The 21200-nt window shown below is 40.9% G+C and overlaps 1 protein-coding gene across 3 annotated transcripts; it reads right to left on the bottom strand.

Annotated features, from left to right (window-relative positions):
• Window positions 1-3927: 3927 nt before the first annotated feature.
• Window positions 3928-20465, bottom strand: SFPQ (splicing factor proline and glutamine rich). Of its 3 annotated transcripts, XM_047870267.1 has the most exons (13): window positions 19553-20465; window positions 18669-18857; window positions 18032-18333; window positions 17836-17931; window positions 16609-16805; window positions 16403-16487; window positions 15569-15686; window positions 15194-15242; window positions 14992-15113; window positions 9409-12593; window positions 6176-6223; window positions 5396-5482; window positions 3928-4019 (listed from the first exon to the last, which is right to left on the bottom strand). In XM_047870267.1, exons 1-10 carry the CDS (start codon window positions 20360-20362, stop codon window positions 12456-12458), a joined length of 2106 nt encoding a protein of 701 aa, XP_047726223.1. In that variant the 5' UTR covers window positions 20363-20465; the 3' UTR covers window positions 3928-4019; window positions 5396-5482; window positions 6176-6223; window positions 9409-12455. The 3 variants fall into 3 exon arrangements, with proteins under 3 accessions (XP_047726223.1, XP_047726222.1, XP_047726224.1); XM_047870266.1 differs by having other exon boundaries at window positions 6176-12593; XM_047870268.1 differs by lacking the exon at window positions 9409-12593.
• Between the last annotated feature and the right edge of the window lie 735 nt (window positions 20466-21200).

The raw sequence follows: 21200 nt of genomic DNA, 5'->3' as shown, positions 1-21200 counted from the left end.
CATGACTTCATCTGTTACCTAGATGCTAATGATTCTCATATATATACTGCAAGTCCAGTAGTCTTCCCTGAGCTTTAGGTAAACAAGTTTTGGACTCTGGTATGCCACCAGATAGCCCTTTTAGAATTAAGGCACTTGCTTCCCCAGCCGTCCCACAGGCTCAAAACTGCAGTCCCTCTCTGGGAGTTGTCCTCAGTTGAAGGAGATGCTTCGCCCAGGTGTATGCCCATCTTTACCCAACTCCACTAGAGACAGACCATATCCGGCGGGACAAAAGGGCTCGACCCCCTTAACTCAATTTGGGACAACTCTAAAAGACTTCATGGATCGGCTGAGACCTCTGTTGTAACATCGCATTTCAACTTTCCTCTAACCCTGCTTCCTTTTTATCCCTTCTGTGTATGATTGCTAAGTGCACTGCTTGTTAAATCTCCATCTAAAACAATAGTCAGGGGCATCTAGCTGCCTTTTGGTGGAGCATGTGACTCCTGATCTTGGAGTCATGAGTTTGAGCCCCATGTAGGGCACAGAGCTTACTTAAAAATAAATAATATCCAACTGCCTACACTATACAGATCATTCTCTTATTTTCATGCTTCAGCATATGTCTAGGACTAGTGAATGGTTGTGAAGAATATATTAGAATAAACTTCTGTGACCTACGTAAAAGTGTAGGTTTCTCTTCCTTCTCAACTATGTAGACCTCCCCACCAGAAGAGCATCTTGAGGACAGGACATCTTTGTATCTCCACTTGTTTAAATATGTATATGCACAAGAGACAACAAAATCCACTGCTGGTTTGTGATCACTTTTTGGTCTTTTGGCGAAGATCAAATGTATTGCTGATAAATGAAAAAATAAACAGATAACTAATTAGCCTATGAATTTCAAGACAGTAGTGGTCTTAAAACATTATCTGTCTGGGTGGCTCAGTCGGTTGAGCCATCTGACCCTTGGTTTTGGCTCAGGTCATGATCTCATTGTTCATGGGTTTGAGCCCTACGTCAGGCTCTGCGATGACAGTGAGGATCCTTCTTGGGTTTTTCTTTGCCCCTCCTCCACTGTCTCTCAAAATAAGGAAACAAAAAAACATATCTGCACTTAAAAATTAAAATCAAAACACAAAAACAAAAAACATACCTGCAAATTCTGACACTCCTCCCAATTAGAGGTGAGAGGTGGGGGGACAGATCCCCTCCCCTTAAATCTGCTTGAGTTGTGACTGTTTAGACAGAGCATGGAGGAAGTGACAAAGCCATGTCACAAAGGTCATACAGCTTTCATGGGGGCTTCTTGGGATTCGTACTCTGAGGGAAGCCAGTTGCCATGTAAATCTGACTACTCTGAGATGGTCATGCTGAAGCCATAAATAGGCACTCCAGGCAACAGCCCAAGGTAAGATCTTGGCCAAAAACCACCTTCTACCATGTCAACCAATAAGCCATCTTAAATGTGAAGCTGAAATTTTAGAGGACTACAGCCCATCAACGGACTGCACTTTCAGGAGATCCCAAACAAAAATGGCCAAGTCAAGCGCTTTCAAAATTCCTGACTCACAAAACTGATTGAAGTACCAAATTCCTTTGGATAAATTTATTATACAGCATTAGCAACCAGAATACCTGAGTTTAAGGGTAGTTTGCTCTAATTTTTGCACATGGTAGGAGGTAAACCTCCATATGAATCTTAAAATCAATCAGCTTATCAATTTCAAAGTTATCTGGGAGGGGCACCTGGGTGGCTTCAGCTCAGGTCATGGTCTCACAGGTTCATAGGTTCTAGCCCCAAGTGGGGCTCTGCACTGACAATGTGGAGCCTACTTGGGGTTCTCTATCTGCCCCTCTTGTGTTTCCTCTCTCAAAATAAACTTTAAAAACTCATCTGGGGGAGCAGCCTGGGTGGCTCAGTCTGTTAAGCGTCTGACTCTAGGTTTTAGCTCAGGGCATGATGTCACGAATGAACACCTTGAGTTCAAGACCCACATCAGGTTCTCCGCTGACAATGCGGAGCCTGCTTTGGAATCTGTCTCCCCCTCTCTCTGCCCCTCCCCTGCTCATGTTCTTTCAAAAGTAAATTTAAAAAATAAGTCATCTGGGACCGCACTGCATCTATAAAATCAGTTTGGGGAATATCGGGTTCCTCTGACTTCAGTATGTTTGAAACTCATTTTAGGCCAAGACACTACAACCTCACACATCATTTGCTACAGAATCATGTGGACTTTGTCACATTTTGAGCTCTAAGCTTTCTCAGGCTTATTTTCTCCCACCTTGTCTCCGCACTTAACATCTACCCAACATTGGGCCAAATACTAAAAATGCCAATTTACCCACATACAACTGGTAACATTAAGAATCTTTATTTAATGAAGTAACTTGCCCAAGTTAAAAGGCCTCTCCCAGACTTCCCAATCCCTTCAGCCTGAAGGATATATTCCTATTTTCTCCTCTTAGACTCTATGGTCTAAAAGCTTACCAAAAATGAATACATTCCTCTATTCTTTGCTATCAAGTTTAAAATTGCCGGTCATACCTAATTACACTGTATAAAGAGGGAGAATTCTTAACTTGCTGCCTGTGCAGCCTGGTGACTAGTAAACACATTTTAAGATAACATGTGCAACTTTGGAGCCGGGACTGTGCTAAACACCACATCCACCAATTTCTATCCCAACTGCACAAAGAAAGTTACGTTCATTTTATTGATAAGCAAACTGCAAATTGGGTAACCTGGCAGATAACACAGCTGGGCAAATAGCTCAACACTTTGAACTTCAGTAGTTAAGATCCCGTTATGCCCCTAAACCACTGTACTAATTTTTGCCTAGAGATCCATTAGGTTCCTAACGTAGCAATCAAAAAGGAGCAATAAAAACTTGAACCAAAAAAAGGACTGAGAAGATTCTGGATTTGGGATGGCTGGCCTCTAAAACATATGCCAACCACAGTGAAACAAGGACTAGGAGTAGGAGAAAAACAAGGTCTTGACCTCATCCCTGGTACTGACCACACGTGTTTTTAAAGCAAATCCCATGGGAGGGGTGACTGTTACACTTTCAACAATCCTTTGTGGCTTTCTTTTTCAAGTAACACTGAGCAAACTTCTGAATTCCAAGTTGCTTCTCTTCTGCTTACTTACAGCAAGCTAACAAACTAGCACTTTCTGAAATTCTGCACTATACAAATGAGGCCCAGAGACCTAGCAACAGAATTACCTTTTAAACATAGGCCTCACACACCTTATCCCAAACAAATGCTTAAGCTAGTGCCAAAGAGTCCTTTGACTAACATCTTGTCAAGTTTCAAGAATGACTAGAGTGAAAGGAGAAAAGCAGATCTTACTTCCAAAGTTCTTTATTAAGCAGATTTTACAGCCAATTCCAGCAAGCTTTTCCCTACATCTATATTCAAAGACCCTGTCCATTTGCTACCGCATTATGAAATTCAACTTAGAGGAAACCTCGTCATTTGGCAAGCTGTAATTCTGTCTGTGCTTCTTTGTGAACAGGAGTACCCTGTAATAACCAGCATCTGAGGATTCTTTTGTGAAATACAAAGTGGGACACAAAATGCTATTAATGCCTGAAACCCAATGAAGGAGGGGCATGTAGTTAATTGCTGTATTCACCATACGCTAATTTTAGGAATAAAACCTATAAAGAATGAAGGCAATTTTAAACTATCGTTGGCTACATCAGGTTAGTTAGGACAGTGAGGAAGGGCCGTTAGGTTGATCAGTAATTAATGTTGAAGTAGCTCTGCCAAAAAGGTCCAAGAAAGAGTCCTGAATTATAACCAGTTCTATGCCCACAATATGGAGCATCTTTTTATATCACCTAGAAACAAGGTGATGACATATAAGGAGAATTCTAGGAAACAAAAGGTCCTAACTTAAAAACAAAAACCAAAACACATAAAAGCACAATCTGATTTTAAAATGTCTTTATTAACAACAATTAGGTTGCTCATTCCTCTTTGCCCTCTTCCTCACTGGTTTTCTGGACACAGTTCACCTGATCCTGCCAATTAAAAGAAACAATTACTCCAAAATATGTTAAGAATCAGAGTTCTCAAACATTTACCATTTCGCACCAAGTAAACTTCCTAACACCAAACAATACTAATCAAGGAGTGTGGTATTAACAATATTTAATGACCTATATAATTAAGGATTCTTCAAGAGGCAGATGATTTTAACACCAGACTTTGTCACCAGCTAGTTGATTCAAGTTTACTTCCATTCACTAGAACTTAAGTAGCAACCACTCTTGGAAGGAAGATCTAAGATACTCCATTAATTGGCACCTTCCCTAGGTTTAAGATATAGTCAATTAATTATTGCTATTTCTACCTTATTCTCTTTTCAAACTGCGATTATGACAGCCCTTTAAACCTGAGTGATTATCTAGTTATCTATTTATGCAATTTGTATTAGATGAGAAGACAGTAAGCTATTGTCCACCTACTACCTTTCTGTAAAATACTGCCACAAAGTTATGTCCATTTGTTTACCTACTGTCTATGATGGCTTTCCCAGCTAGAATAGCAGAGTTGAGCTGAGTTTTCTTTAAAATTGCCAACCCGGGGGGTGTCTGGGTGGCTCAGTCGCTTAAGCATCTATCTGACTCTTGATTTCAGTTCAGGTCATGACTTCATGGTCATGAGATGGGAGTCCTCACTGGGCATGGAACATGCTTAAGATATTGTCTCTCTTTGCCCTTCCCCCGCTTACACTTGCTCTCAAAAAAAAAAAAAAAATCTCACAAAGCCAAACAAACACAAACCCCAAAATTGCCAACCCTTCTAATACATCAACCAGATGAGATCAACTATAGGAGATCCCATCAAGTGACTATGTGGTTAAAAAACCGGGAACTCTGGGGCACCTGGGTGGCTCAGTTAAGCACCCAACTCTTGCTTTTGGCTCAGGTCATGATCTCCTGGTTCATGAGATCAAGCCCGTGTCAGGCTCTGTGCTGACAATTCAAAGCCTGCCTGGGATTCTCTCTCTCCTCCCCCTACCCCTCCCTGGCTCACACACACACCCTCTCAAAATAAACATTAAAATAAAAATACAAAAACAACCAAGGAACTTTAAATTTTCCAAACTCTCCTCTGCATAGTTCAATGGACAAAGGTAGATATACATACATACTCTTAGAGAAAACTGAAGTCCCTGTTTTCCTGAGGCTTGAGCCAAACCAACAAACAAGGCCTACAACCTCAAGAAGGCTGTTAAAATGATTATAAATATGTACTATAAAAACATATTCCCTACAAGGAAGTTTTAACACAGAGTAAGTTAAAATGAAATATTCACACGTAAATAATCATGTTTGGAACACCCAAGAGTTGTCCAGAAGGCAGTTTACAAAGTAAGAATGATTCCACTTACCCAGACACTTCCTGAATCTAACAAGTTGTGGCTTTCCTTCTTGGCTCATGTTGTGGGATATCGTCTTGAGATTAATAGCTTATCCACCTATCATTAAAAATAGAAGTTATATAGCATATTACATTTTTTTAAATTAATTGTTAGTATGTACACTGTATTCTCACATCAACAAGAGGCACATTCTGGGGTACAGGTCTGGGTTCCAATCAGTGGTTTGTATTTTCTTTTGCTGTTTTTACTTAGGAAGGACCTGGCCCACACCAAGGTGACAGTCTAAATTTTCTTCACATAACACTTCAGAATTTTTCCTCCTCTACCAATGACCCATTCTGAATGGGTCAAAAGTGGAATTTAGAGTACTAAAAAGATGGCAGTTCCCCACTAATTCAAGGCTTCTTTGTCCATTTTCTCTACATAACCATGTATCTTTTTCTATAGTTGTAAAAGTAACATACAATGTTAACATACAAAGTTAATAACATACAAAGTATAATTGACACACAAAGTTCTATTAGTTTCAGGTACAGATTCAACCATTTTTTTCAATTCTCCTACTGTTTGACACTTTTATAATAAAATACTCCCCACTTTCTCTTTCCCACTCACGTTCACATGCAAACAACTATTTTCAGAAACAAAACACTTGGACATTATCTTAGGAGAGGTAAACATCTTAAAAATCAAACATGTTTTGCCCCACATAGCTAAATCAAATTATTTAACCTTTTTACAAATCAAACTCAAACTCTTCTACAGGTTAGGACTTCCAAAGAAACTTACTTGAAGTGAATGAGTACTCCAATATCAGCCAACATCAATCATTCTTACCTAAAGAATAATAAAGGAAAGTTAATATAAAAGACAAGGGTATAAAGGTTTTGAAAATGCTAGTTAACTTCAAAATTTAAAGAGTAAATTCCAGAGACAAAAGATTGGGGGCAAGTTACGGAATAAAAAAACAACAGGAAGAAACTTGATGGGGGGAAAAAATCTAAAATTATTCTTATGTAAAGTAATAAAGTAGACAGCTGAATTCAAATAAAAATTGTATCTTAATTGAAATACAAAAGCCTAACTGCTATTTTCACCAGTCTGAGCACAATCCAGTTTGACTGCAACCCAAAATATACTATCCCTTATGTGAAGGTATGTGACAACGTTTACCTTACCAAATGAGTTTTAACATCAGCTCTCTTTTCATATAAAAGCACATACCCTGCCCCCCATTCAAGTATGTCTTCCATTCTCAGGTGGACTGACCACCTTCAGCAGGAGTCCTCCAAGAAGAGTGCCCTCCCCACTCCACAGTACACAACACTGCAGCTGTTATCCTGCAATCCTATGTATTTGCCTCGTTCTTTCCCTCCAAGTCCTCACTGAGTTTTAAGTTGGGGCAGGAAAGCTATGCCTTATTCGGGACAGCAAGGAACCTGCGTTTTTCTGAGGGAGAAGACATTCACCTTCACTATATATATGCCTGGTAGGGCCGCAGTGCACAAAAACCAGAAAGATCAGCCTTAATTCAAGTTCCAGGTTTTTCTTCCTCCCTGATTATCAGTTACTGCCAAGGGTATAAAAAATAAGAGTTCCCTGTTGCACATGTACCATCCATAAGGGATACTATATCGTTTTGCATTCTCCCCCATTCTCCAGATTATCCTAGTACTCTGCATCCAGCCCCCTTCTCACCCTCCAAATAAAATCTTTTCAGCACTGGTGTTCAAAAGCAACATTTTTATGGTTGATGGTGTACAACTGTGAGAGTTCCACAGTTGAGTCTTAAAAATTGCCAATCATTATCTAGCAGCAATGACAGATGATTAGGAGCAGTCAAATCCTCGGAATTCTTTCCCTAATAGGCAGCCATTTGAGAACTGCACTAGCTGACAGACACTGAAACATTATCAGCTAAAGCCAAAACCAAGTAAAGGCCCAGAACAAGCATCCTGGCTCTCTCAAACCTGTCCAAAATCATTAAGGGAAAGGCAATAAAAATGCAGGACTGTTGATCATGTCACTGCAGCTGACAATGATTAACAATAGGAGACATGCAACCCCCATTAAGGTTAAAAGTCCGAAACTAGTCACACGCATCTCTTTTCTTGGGGAAAAATGAGACTATTATACATTCTTGGTAGGTTTTGCAACCTTGTGTGAAGAGCACCCATTCCATTTCTTTCATCTTTCAGAAAGCACCGGTATCTGTTCCAAGGGCCTAACAGTACGAAAATGCATTCTGGCATCACACCTCTGAACTTTAGACCATTCTCATTAAAAAGAATAATTCTGGTTTGCAACAAGGAAACACTATGAAATACAATGCAAGCACCTCGGTATAGTGGTGTTACTGAAGCCCATTTATTCCCAGCTTTTTGAGTGAGTGATTTTAAGATCCTCTACACTAAGATTCACAAATTATAGCTACATACAAATCGAAACTAGTTTAGAATTGACTTAAGTCACAGGTTTCTCATTTCAAAGTGCAAAAGCCTACTCATCTTGAAATAAGCAGAAATGAAGCAAAATTAACCCCCCACCCCAATGATGTTCCTCAAGTCCATATATTGTAACAAGTACGTTCTCTCAAAATTGTTATTGACTGTTAAGAAATGAACCTGAGCTTTTATTTCTAAACACTTGAATCACTAAATCACGGTAGCAAGTGTTGGCCACCGATTTAATGGATTATGCCACAGGAAAATCCCATCGGGGTTGTATGTCAATTTAGCGACACTATTGTCACTAATATTGAGCATTATGTTTGAACTGCATTGTATTATTAACAAAGAGCTAAACTAGTCACCATTTGCTTTTTCACCTAACAGGAGAGTCAAGGTATTTGTTTGAATAGACTACGTATTAAAGTACAAATTTGTCCCCACCTTGTGAATTGCTTGCCAAAGAGCAAGCCATTTTTCTTGATACAATGGAAGAAAATTCTCATAGTCACGAAGAGTTTTCACCGGCATTTATGCAAAGTAAACCAAACTTCCAGTTACAGAGCAGAAAGCATTATACGTGAAAGCTGTTTCCATGCATGCTAGCTAAAAACCAGCTCGAAGACCAAAGTTACGTTGAATTGAGGTCTGGAACAACAGTCGATGCAAAGCTTACAAAGCTGAAGTCCTAAGCAACCAAAGCTGCTTTTGAAGACTTTTTATTTTTTTATTTTTGGTAAGCATTTTGGATTATAACATCACATCCCTAAAGCTAAGGGAACCAAATTCAAAAATCTACTCTGAACATTTGCAGTCATCCTACAGAATACGACGAAGAAGTCTTAGGATTGGGAAATGATTCCCAACGTGTATTCAACTGCAGGCAAGTCAACATGCCACACCACTTTCCCCCAGGTTTAGAGCATAGACATATTTAGACAAGTCACATAACTTGAAACTATTCACATTAGATTCCCATCTAAGCCCACGTTAGTAACAAAGGTATTCCCATGAAGCCCATTAAAAAAAAAATTTAAGTCACATTACAAAAAAAAAAAAAAAAAAAAAAAAAAAAAACCACTGTACTTTTTAGTCTTAATTCACTCCAACCTGCAGAATGATTACCAAGATTGCATTCTGAAATGGATATTGCTGACCTATGGGCAGGTCAGTTTGCTACAACAGAGACTCAGTATCACATGCTATACAGTCCATGTCAAGATGCTAAAAGCACTCTACTTTCCAAGTATGGTTTGATTCCCTCTCCCCCACACCACTGACGTGTTCCACGTTCTCTTCAGTTACAATGCAACTAAAGGAAACCACACAACTGCATCAGATGTACCAAAGAATCAAGTTTGCACTTTTTATCTGAGAACTGCAACAGCACTGATTTCTGCCTGACAAATTACAGCTTGAAACCCAAACCCACGCAGTTTTGACAGCAGCTAGCTTTACCATCCAAGTGTTAGGTGCTGCACTGTAATTTCATGGTCAGAAGTGTGATGTCAGAATGCCCACGGAATAAAAGTACATAGCAAGTCACCAAGTTAGATTATATTGCTTGTTACCTACCTGTATGCAGTCGGCAATGAGAATCTTGGAGCAAGCAGGAATACTACATCCGGGTCCTAATGTCCATTGCCATTTGCGGTACTACGTTCCTCACAGTTACGCACTGCAGAAATGCTGGCTAAATGCAGTTATGTAGCAGGCCACTACTTTAATAGTGCACAATTGCAGTCCAAGAACACCAGAAAACATCCCGCCACAACGTAGTGGCTTGCCCGAGAAAAGCCAAGTATCTAAATTTTTGTCTGCCATAATATGCCACTTATAAAAATTGCACAGGCGTAACGTTACAATTTCCCAAATTATTATCTGTTTGTATTAGTGGTATAATACATCTATATAAAGAGTGGTGGGGTTTATAGGACTTCTTAGGAGTTTTAATTAGTGTTCTAAGCAAAGGATTATGGTTTCACTAAATAATGTGAGCCATTCAGTTAATCTTATAAGGTACCTATTGAATACACTGGGATCTCGTAGAGAATGCAGTTTAAAGATTAGGAGTAATAAGCTTAAAATGATCAGTGTTCCTCTTAAAATAAAATTACGAGAGAAAGAGAAGAGGAAATGGGGGCAGCTGGTTTCTTTAAATAAGAAAAATGGCTGAAATACTTCAAAAGTACTACATTCCCTTTCCCACCCATTTCATATCAGCTTTTAGGAAACTCCTTTTTAAGAGGATTTAAATTCACATTAAGCTAAAAACTACCATATGCATTCCAAGACTTATTGAAAGTCTCTTTGAGTAGCTTACAACCCTTGGTACACTGCCGTTTCAGTGAGGAAAAGGCAAAACTTAGTGGAAACTAAGCAACATTATTTGCTAAACAACGTTTAGCAATTCTACAGCCCACAGTAAGGCTAGCAAAACCACAACTTTCAGGAGATTATCCATTAGCATCCTTCACCACTCTTCAAAGGTACAGTACTAACAAAAGCTTATTTTAGGGGTCTGTGCCAGCATCCCTTATAAAGAAAGGCATGTAATCTGAAAAATAAACTGAAACATTAATTTTATAGGCAGATTTTCCCACTTCCCCACCAGCCCCCGCCCACACACATTCACGTTCACCCTCTGTGGGTGTCCCATGAACACCCCTTAATTTATCATTAGTGGAGTCCCTACCATACAATTCAATCAAATTGTAACGGATTCCTTTCAAATCCAGACCCTTGTTTCCATACAGAAAACCTCATACATATCACCAATTAATGACTTGGGACAAAACTTCCTCATGGATAGAATTATGGTGGAACTACTTACTACCCACTTCCAAGTGTCTTGGGGAAGAAATAATAAACATATTCTAAGGAGATTCTCTTCCTTAATTAGCACACCATGTACCTGTCAAGTCACACAACCAGGATTGAGTGACATGCCTTTATACTCCACTAGTGTTTTACTTTTAGTATTATCCAGTTTCCTATGCAGAAAGTGCTCAGAGTTTCAACAAGAGGTTTCCCTTTGTACTCAGGCACAATACTAAACTTCAGCATTTAACGAAGATTTGATTTAGAATTTTACTTTTGCCAATTAGCACCAAGAACAGAGGTGAAAAGGAGGAAGACACATTCCATAGTAAGAGTTCTGTAATGTACAAATTTGAATGGAACTAAGAACAAAGCCAAACCAATTCAATTACTTTACCTACTTTTAGGAAGCTGTTCCTCTGCTAACATACATACGCTGGGAAAACAGGTTCCCATCGTACTATCAGACAACAGTAACAATCTACTTTAATGTTAAGTCAGAATGTCTTATCCTAATGGAAGGAGATTCAATGAAGTTGACAATCAGCTGACAACACCATCGAAACACTCCAAAACTTTATGGTGGGAGAAAGGGGTATTTGTACTGTGTAGCATGAGCAACTCTCTCCAGATTTAGTGCTACATCAAAAGTAAACTATAGAAAAGCAGGTTAACAAATAGTTTACAATAAGAATCGTGATCTACAACGCTACTGGTCATTAACAGTCACCACTAGTTCTTAGAAAAGAGAACAAGTTTTCATAGCCCTACAGATTTTGTCCACCAGAAGTAGCACAAGGAGATGTAAAAGTTACAGAGTACAAATGTATACGTAGCTAAACCTACTTCATGGTTACTACGCTTCTTACTTGCAAGTTGAATTTTTCACACTAAACCCCATCTTCATAAATCGCTTGAAGTAATACATGAAAAGGCTTCATGTTTAACAATCTTTAATTCAAATATGAAAGTTCAATACAAGCCATTTGTAGGGCTTGGGACTTGTTCTTTTAAAAACAAGAATGGAGGAATGCAACAAAATGATCTTTCCACTTTTTTCTTCAGAAACTTTCAAGGAAAGGATAGATCATAGGGCCATAAAGATCCATTTAGTCATACCCACTTTCTCCCCCTACCAAGTCTTTCACCCATTCCATAATCTTAATACACATTCCTGAAGGAAGAGTTACAGTTCAGCTTGCTTACATAACCATTTAAAAATACTTAGCACCAGCTTGCTTCCTATAATGCCAAACAAATCATGAAACTACTTCAATATGCATTTCTTCTTTTTAAAACAAGGGGGGGGGTACTTATTTGTAGAAAGCAATGCTTAGCCTACAGATACATTTCCCAGAAATGGCATATGCCATTCAAAGGCCTAGACACGCTCATGCTTTCGAAGTGGAATACCTAGCCTAATGTGCATAGAAGCATGAATGGCAAAGTTGAAGATCAATATTATAACTATTTTTTCTATTTATTTGAAGCACAGTAAAAAAAAAATTGGTACACTTTGGAAATTCAGTGGCACAAGGTACACTGCCATAACTTGAGGGACATTATACAGTTAAAAAAAAAAAAAAAAAAAAAGGAAATAAAAAGGAAAAAGAATTCCCCTGTTTGAAACACTGCATTACATAATTTTACCTGCCCAAACAGACCATTTACAAATATTAGGTCAATAAACTGCTAACATCCATAAAAAGGTAGCTTTCTTACTAAAATGCAAGAATTTAAAAGATTGGTATCTAAACAAGAAAAGACAAAAACAAACTGGAATGAAAACCTAGATATCACATCTAAAATCGGGGCTTTTTGTTTGGGCCTTCATACTCTTCTCTCCCTCTACCATATCCTGCTGGAGTTCCAGGCCCCATTCCTCTAGGACCCTGTCCACCCACAGGTCCCGCACCTCCCTGCCCAAAGCGCTCAGTACGCTATTGGAACAGTAATTAACAGTTCATTATATGTAGTTGATGTCCATGTGTGTTAAGTAAATATTTTAGAAGGTTCCGTAGTCAACGTTCGTCGATACAATCACCAATGAGTCGATCCACAGGTACCGGGAACATAGAAAGGAAAAAAGGGTAATTTGAAAATTAGTTTACGATAATACATGCCTTGTGGTATGTTCCCACTTGAGCCATTCTCATACACCTGTTTCAAAGAATAGGTCTTCCCTGTAGTGCTAAAAAATTTAAGAATTAGTGCAGATGTGAAAACCCATTCCAAAATGAGTTTTAAGAAATTTCACATCAGATTAACCCACTGCAAAAGCTTGCAAACTTCTCACTTTCAAGGTCTGAACAGGAAATTTAATTTCCAAGTAAGCCTAACAAGCCCAACCAGACAGATTCAATTCACTCAATGAAGTGACAAAGACCTACTCACCAGTTAGTGGCATGAGCTGCATAAGAAACCTTGTGCTTTTCAAGATCTTAAGACACATCTGCTAAGTTGCAGAATCTTAAAACGTTCAAAGTTTTAATAAAATGCTACCAGACTACAAAAAGAAAAAGCATAAAAGACTAACAGATTTAGTCACTTAACCGGCACAGTAACTTCATTAAAAGTGTTGCCATATTCTCACAGGTATACCACCTTCAGAACCATCACTAAATAAGCAGAGACAATTATGTTCACAGTAGTATAGTTGCAAATTGACTAAATATACAGCCCACCCCCACACCAGCCCAGCTTTTCCTTCGCGTCTTTGAAAGTCTACGGACACTTAGCTATGATTCCATGTTTTGGGGATCTCCCAAACAGCTTAACACCAAGCTTAAGTGACTGCAGTAAAGCAGGACTTCGTTATTCCATCTAGTTTTAAGTACTTTAATCTTAGAAACCTATGTTCCCAAACAGAAAAATCCTATTGATATGCAAAGCACAAAAGCCTTACAAATTCTATTCAAAATAAATCAGTTACAGAGAACATCACTCCAAAAGGGAGGGAAAAAAAGCAGGTTTAACTTCCTATACATAGTTCAAACATGTTTTCTACTATATACTACAGGGCTACTTAAACTAAATCTCAATTCTTTAAACTATTTCTCAAAAACCTAAAAATGTCAGGGTTTTAACACATTGTACGGTGTTTCTCAAAAGCTATGAGAAAATTTGGGGGTTTCACGGTTATTACATCTTAGAACCCTACCTGTTATAGGAGACAGAAAAAATCTCAATTGTGGGAACATCATGCCAAATTATATTTTACAAATTTGATACAGACCTACAATCTGCCTTTTAGGAAGCGTATAAACCAAAATGTTACCCACGTTAGTTTTTAAATTCATTTTGAAGAAAACAACACTACGTTTACCCAACCAGCTATTTATGATTCTAATTCTCAAAAAACCTCAAGTAGGCTTTAAATGGATTAGACCCCATAATAAATCCTTACATTCCTATTTGTAAAATAAACCTAACGAGCTATGTGTTGCAGCTTCCCTCTCCTTTGCCAAAAGCCTGTAGGTGAACCAATCATATTCAACTCAGTTATGAAAATGCACACTTCTCTAAACCCACCTCTAAATCCAATATTCAAATTTCCTATGGATTTGTAAAGCCCTAACACAGCCACTCAGACCAATTCACTTGGTTGTTTCTAAAGCATCCTGACAGACTACCTGTACAGTTAAAATATGAAAACATCAAGAAGGTTCAGATCAAATGCACACAACTAGTATGCTTAATGGTCATGGATTGTTGCTATCCTGTAGCAATATAGAGATGTCAGTGTTTTAGAAGGTGCACCTATTGACAGGCCCAACAAGTGGGAAACGACGAGTCAAAACAGTAAACAACTCCCTTCTCATGGGTAGAAACCACACCAAATATAGGTCAAAGTCCTACACATCACTAAAACATGCCTAAAACTATAAACTGCAAGTCTGATTCATACTTATGGCAAATATCAGCTTAATGAATGACAGTTTGCCATTTGATTACTCTCACGTGGATGTAGAATAATCAGGTACATCATCTAACATTTAGAATTTGGATTTGCCATGTGCTAGAGTGCAAAAGTACACAAGCAATATAATGGAAAGCACCTATGTCTACTTATTGCCGAAGAGAACTCCAACATACTACTGACAGCATTGACTTCTTGTTGGCAACCATTTCTGTTTAGGTTACCGCATACTGAGTTCTTCTATGTTGCCAAAGTTTTCCTCAATATTATGATTTACATGATACGGGAACTAAAAAGAGGTTCAGTTACCTACTTAAAAAAACAAAACAAAAGAAAAAAAAAACAGAAAACAAAACACACACACGTAAGTTGTGAAAAATGAGAATTTCCTTTGTACTACGTCACACAGGATACATTACCATGTCGCTTCCCATCATGGAACCACTCATGGTTGCTGGTGGAACTCCAGGATTAGCTTCATAACCTATGCCACCACCACCACCTAGAGGTGGAAATTTCTGGCCTCCTGAACCATAGGGATCTAGGAAACAAAAATGCTGGTTACAACTCAACCAGAATACAGCTCTTGAATGGTACTGCTAATATTATTTTCATGCTTACCTCCCATGTTCATTGCTCCTCCTCCACCCATTCTCATGTCTCTTTCTCTCTGAAAGAAAAAAATCCCTTTCATATGTCCATACCAAGAATTCTTAGACAAAAAAAATCTCCAAAACTCAAAGATGAAGACTATTTTTAAAATCAGTATTCTGAAACCACTTGTTGAAATTCAATTATCCAAAAACCGATAAAGCTTCTTCCTAACCAATGAAATCTTTAGGCCCAGCCAAGAAGATAAAACTCAAAGCGTATCATAATACACTTGTAAAAACAAAAACTATAAAGTGAAATGTTATATTTAACTAAGTAAGACGTTTTTGGTACCTACAAGTTTTGTAGACAACTCCAACTAGACTGCAATAGAATTTTACTTACTGGATCCATGTAGCCCATCCGGCTATAACTTTCCTCTCTTTGGCGCCTCATTTGTTCTTCCATTTCACGTTGGCGAATCATCATCTCTTCTTCCCTTCTACGTCGTTCTTCTTCTTGCCTGGAAATATTCATCAAGCACATGAACGGTCACCCACATCTTTTAAAAGTTAATTTGAAGGGGTGCCTGGGTGGCTCTGTCAGTTGGGCATGTGACTTCGGCTCAGGTCATGATCTCAGTTTGTGAGTTAGAGCCTGCTTGAGATTCTCTCTGCCCCTCCCTACCTGTGCTCTCCCATGCTATGCTATCTCAAAATTAATGAACTTTAAAATAAATAAGTCAACTTGGAAAAAGCTAGTGGTCTGCCTCAGAGCTTTACAAAGTCTAGGTTAGAGGAACACCTGGGTGGCTTAGCCAATTAGTCACTTGACTTCGGCTTCTCCAAGTTCATGGCAGTTCATGGGTTTGAGCCAGGCACTCTTCTGAGTAGAAAGCCCACTCTGGATTCTGTCTCCCTCCCTCTCTGCCGCCTCCCTGGCTCGCTCACCCACTCTCTCAAAAATAAACATTAAAAAAAAAAAAATTACAAAGTCTAGATTAGAGCAAACACACAGGAAAGCCTGAAGAGAGTCTAGAACAGACCTAGAAGCATTCTGGCAAAGAAAACTGGTGTCCTAAATGAAAACCTTACACTCTACTCTGATTTAGTGTCAAACCAACACTGACATATGTCAGTATTTAACCTCTGTATGCCAACACTCACCTGCAAGACTTAGATGTATCTTTTCCTCTAAATGTTTATGCAGAAGGCTTAATTTAGTTTAACAAAATTTTACCTTAGCTGCATTTCTTTACGTTTCTGCATTTCTTGATTATGAAGTTCTTCCATGCGTCTTAATTCTTCCTGGCGTCTCATCAGATCTAAACATTAGAAAATTTTGTTGTGAATTCACATTAACGGGGTTCTAAAAAGTTCAAAAAGCAATTCAGCCTATCAGTGAAATTTACACAACAGGATCTTTTTTTTTTTTTTTTTTTTTACCTTGACGCAAAAGATTTGCCTGATGTTCGTGATAAGCATCTTCCATTTCACTTTCCAATTTGTCCTTTGCATCTTTCATGTTTTTTTCAACTTGCTCCCTTTGCTGTTTCTCCATTTCATCCAGGGACTTCCATCGCTGAGAATATTCATACTCAAATGTGCCATGCTGGGCAAAACGAGGAGGGGTTTCTCTCTCCCTGACAATATTTCAACATGAACCGATTTGTGGATGCACATAAGAAAGACTACTCAATTACCCTAAAAACACTGATTTTGCCCCTGGCCTATAGACTCTAAGAAATACCCAAAGGCAGGGGATGGCAGGGGTGCCAGGGTGGCTCAGCCGGTTAATCGTCCAACTTCTGGTTTTGGCTCAGGTCATCTCAGTGTCATGAGATCAAGCCCTGAGTTGGGCTCTGCGCATCATGACAACATGGAGTCTGCTTGGGTTCTCTCTTTCTGCTCCTCCCCACTCACATTCTTTCTCAAAATAAATAAATTTTAAAAAATAGCTTTACATCAAAAATAATACATGTCCCAAGATGCCTGGCTGGCTCAGTCAGAAGCACATGACTCTTGATTTTGTGGTTGTGCATCTGAGCCTTATGAATTTGAGCCCCGTACGGGGTGTAGAGATTATTTAAAAATAAAATCTTTGGGTCGCCTGAGTGGCTCAGTCAGTTAAGCGCCCAACTTCACTTCAGGTTGTTATCTTGCAGTTTGTGCTGACAGCTCAGAGCCTGGAGCCTGCTTCAGATCCCGTGTCTCCCTCTCTCTCTGCCCCTCCCCACTCTCTCAAAAATGAATAAACATTTTAAAATTTTTAAACCTTTATGTAAAATAAGTAATACATGTCCCAGAATTCTATGGTAACAGAAAATAATGGGCACTGAAAAGCAATCCTACCTTCCTCATTTCCTAATTGTTTCCTCTAACCAAATGCCTAATCAAGGAGTATATTTTTTTCCATTCTTAAAAAGGAAGATACCTATTCATCACACAACTGTTCTAAAGACAAAACAAAATTGCATGTAAACTACACCTATCTCAACAATGAATACTAGGCATTTGAAGATCTCTGCTTCAAAACCTCTAAACTTCCTGAGCCTTAGATTTCTATCAAGCATATATGCATTTGAAGAATTTTGCATTTTCTAAGCAAAAGTGAAAAATTACTGCAAATTGTTTGGACTTAAGAAAAATGCTTAAAATTTAAATCAATCTTACTTTTGATACATTGGATTCTTCTGTGCAAGTTTTTCAGGAAGGCCATCTTCATCATCTAATTGTTCAAGTGGTTCCACAATGACTGGACGAGGAGTTCTAATAACAAAAATGGTTCCGTCTTAACTTCGTTTCAGTTTTGTTTCAACTTCCTCATCCAAGTTAATAAATAAAAATTAGGATAAGCACAAGAACTTACGTTGTTAGTAAGAAAACACCTTCACTGCATCTTTCAAATGCTTTCCTTGCTGCTGGTTTGGAAGCAAACTCAACAATGCCTTTCCCTGTAGATCTCCCGCGATCATCCACAATTACAACAGCCCTTTCAATAGGACCAAACTGGCTAAAAGCTTCTTCCAACAGTTCATTGGAAACATAAGGTGAAAGGTTTCGAACAGAAAGGGCGGCAGCATGTGTGGCAAAACGAACCCGAAGCTGTCTACCTCTCATCGGTGTATCATCAAGTTCAGCTTTGGCAATTTCAGCCAGTGCTCTAGATTCCTGAAAGTTATCAGACATGCTCATGTTAATAACCTATTGGCTAATGTCCACTCTGAAACTGTTAAAAGCTTAACTCCCACTCCTATTCTTCCTCAGGCTCAGTTCAAGCAACCCTCCCAGACACCACTCAGGGTAGGTAGTTAAATGTCTTATCCACCCACTCTCCCCTTTTCTTAGGTACCAACAATTATTCGCTATATAAGTGGCATCTTGTTTGTAAAAAAGGTGAAAAATTTAAAAACCAACTTATTGCTGTTGGTTTGAACACTAGCGTCTGCAGTAGCAAAAAATGAAAACACTCTTCTAAATCCACATTAAATTAAAAAAAAACTCACAAGTTTAATAAATCCAAATCCTTTGCCTTTGTTGATAAAAACTTCTCCTGGTTCTCCATATTTAGCAAATAGTCTTTTGAATTCATCCTCTGTGATATCAGCAGGTAGATTCCCAACAAATAACCGACAACGCTGAGTGTAAGTTTTCTCTCCAGGCCTCCTCAACAGAGACAAGTTGGCTTTAAACCCCTAACGAAAAAGGAAGGAAAATTTTTCAGACACCAGTCACCTCATCAAGTAGGAAAATTCAGTAACAATGTTCGCTTTTCCCAGCCTGGGTAACACCACCAACGGAGTTATTCTTCAATGCCGTTTAAAATCAAAACAAAATTTTACTTATTTGCGGATTTCCAATGCATTTAACTATCCGAACATCAAACAGCCCAAACCATCCAAACACTCGAGAATAGACCTACAGCCCTCTCTAGACTCGACTCTACATGAGCAAGCTCGTCAGCTGTATATGCTTAGTGTCGCTAACAAATCTACATCATAGCAGACGTTAAGTCAAATCAAGTTTTACATGAAAAAAAAAATGACCAAAACCCTGCTGTCACCCACATGACTCGTGCCTGCTCCTGTAAGGCCGGAAGTTCCCAGATCTCTCCAACCCTACACAGCACGCTCTAGTCTGGTTCCCAGAGCCCGCTAGCTTTAACATGGCCCAGGGCAGCTTGTCATAGCCTGCCTCCCCAGGCCAGCCTCCCTCGGGCCTCTTAGAGGCCCCACGCCGTCCGCCCCCTACTCCGGCAGCGGCCCCGCCCTCGGCCGCCCGCGCGCACGCGCTCTTTCCGGTCTCCGACAAAATGGAGGCCGGGAAAGGAAGGAGGAGGGGGCCGCCGCCATCTTAGGGAAACCGACGCGTAGCTCCGGGAGATACTCACCTCCGAGTCGGAGATCTTCTCCTCGCTGCGGCCACCAGGCCCACCGGGTGGGGGCCCCTGGTGGTGCTGCTGGTGGTAGGGTGGGTGGTGCTGCCGGCCTCCTCGGGGCTCCCCGCCGCCTCGGTGTGGCGGCTTGGGGTGGCCGCCAGGAGTACTTAGGCCCGGGCCGCCGCCGGGCTTCGGCCCGCCTGGCATCTTGCCGCCTTTCGGGCCTCCGGGTCCTGGGCCCTGCTTAGGACCGGGCCCCGGGCCCCCTGCGGGTGGAGGCGGGGGGCCCCCGGCCTGAGGTGGGGTGGTGGGGACACCGCTGCTCGGCGGCGCGGGCGGGGGCGCCCCGGGGGGCGCCGAGGTGACAGCGGGCGGCGGGGTCGGGGTGGGGCCTGGGCCCGTAGGGGCCCCAGAGGTCGGGGGAGTGGCGGGCGGTGCCGAGCCGGAGGCCGGCGGAGCGCTGCCCACTCCAGGAGCCGGGCCGGGTCCCTGAGGAACGACGGGCTTGGACGAATCCTGTGGCGGCGGCGGCGGCTGCTGATGCGGCGGCTGATGCGGCGGTGGCTGAAGTGGCGGCGGCTGCTGTGGTGGCGGCTGCTGCGGTGGTGGCTGCTGCTGTTGCTGGTGCGGAGGCGGTGGTGGGATTGGGGGCTTGGGGCCACCCTGGCCCGGGCCGGGCCCCATGGGTCCGCGGTTCTGATTGAGGCCCATGCCGGGCGGCGGGGAGCGGAAGTCGTGGAGGCCGCCGCGGCCGCCGCCTCCTCCGCGCCGGTGGAAGCCGCCACCGCCACCGCCACGGCTCCGGAACCGATCCCGAGACATGTCTGTAATCAAGGGGCGGTTGAGGCAGAAGCGGAGAAGACGCTCTGGGAACGTGGAGGCCACCTTGCTTCGCACAAGATGGCGGATGACACAGGCGGCGCGCCGCCTTTGTCCTCCTCTTATATAGGCCAGGTGGCTTTGCCCCGCCTACTTCTCGATCTGTAGCTCCAATAGCCAATTGCAAGTACGGTACTTGATGACACAAAGTTACGGAACGCTAATCTTTCCGATTGGCTTCCGGATGAGAGGAGGGAGGCTTGGAGGGGCTGAAGTTTCCAGTTGGCCAATGAGCAGAAAAGGAGTTGGCTGCAGGCCACTGTGATTTGCTGTGAGAAATTTGAATGGGTTCGCCAGAGCAGTTTTTCCTGATAAGCCACGGCCCTATCAGCTCCTGGGGAGAGATGTTAGAGGACCCTTTTCTTTGTTGATTACTCCCAAGAGCTGCCTCCGGGTATCCTTGCCCTGAAAGAACAGCTGTTCTCCGTTCTCGGGTTCAAAAGCATAAGTTACGTGTATCTACTATCTACTCTACCTTGTTCTGGGCCAATTAAACTTGAGAACTAAAATCTTACCGATTTCACACACCCAAGTTTACTGATTTCATTTTGGAACCTCAGCGGAGTACAGGTTTGTTCTAGCAGTATAAATTTGGGAATAGGCTTAAGTTAGTGAACTCTTTGTTAAAAAAGGAAGTTTTGACTGTGTGTGAGCGTGTGTGTAGACTAGTAATTTACAAGCACAAGTCACAGGAGGAATATAACATTTTCCTTAATTCCTAGCACTCAATACTTTGTGGACAGATTAAGATACTTCCAAATTACAACGTTAAAATATCTGT

The sequence above is a fragment of the Prionailurus viverrinus genome, chromosome C1 (assembly GCF_022837055.1).
Source record: "Prionailurus viverrinus isolate Anna chromosome C1, UM_Priviv_1.0, whole genome shotgun sequence".
NCBI classification, from domain to species: domain Eukaryota; kingdom Metazoa; phylum Chordata; class Mammalia; order Carnivora; family Felidae; genus Prionailurus; species Prionailurus viverrinus.
The sequence above is the reverse complement of the archived record's forward strand: the minus strand, read 5'-3'. Positions and strand labels throughout refer to the sequence as shown.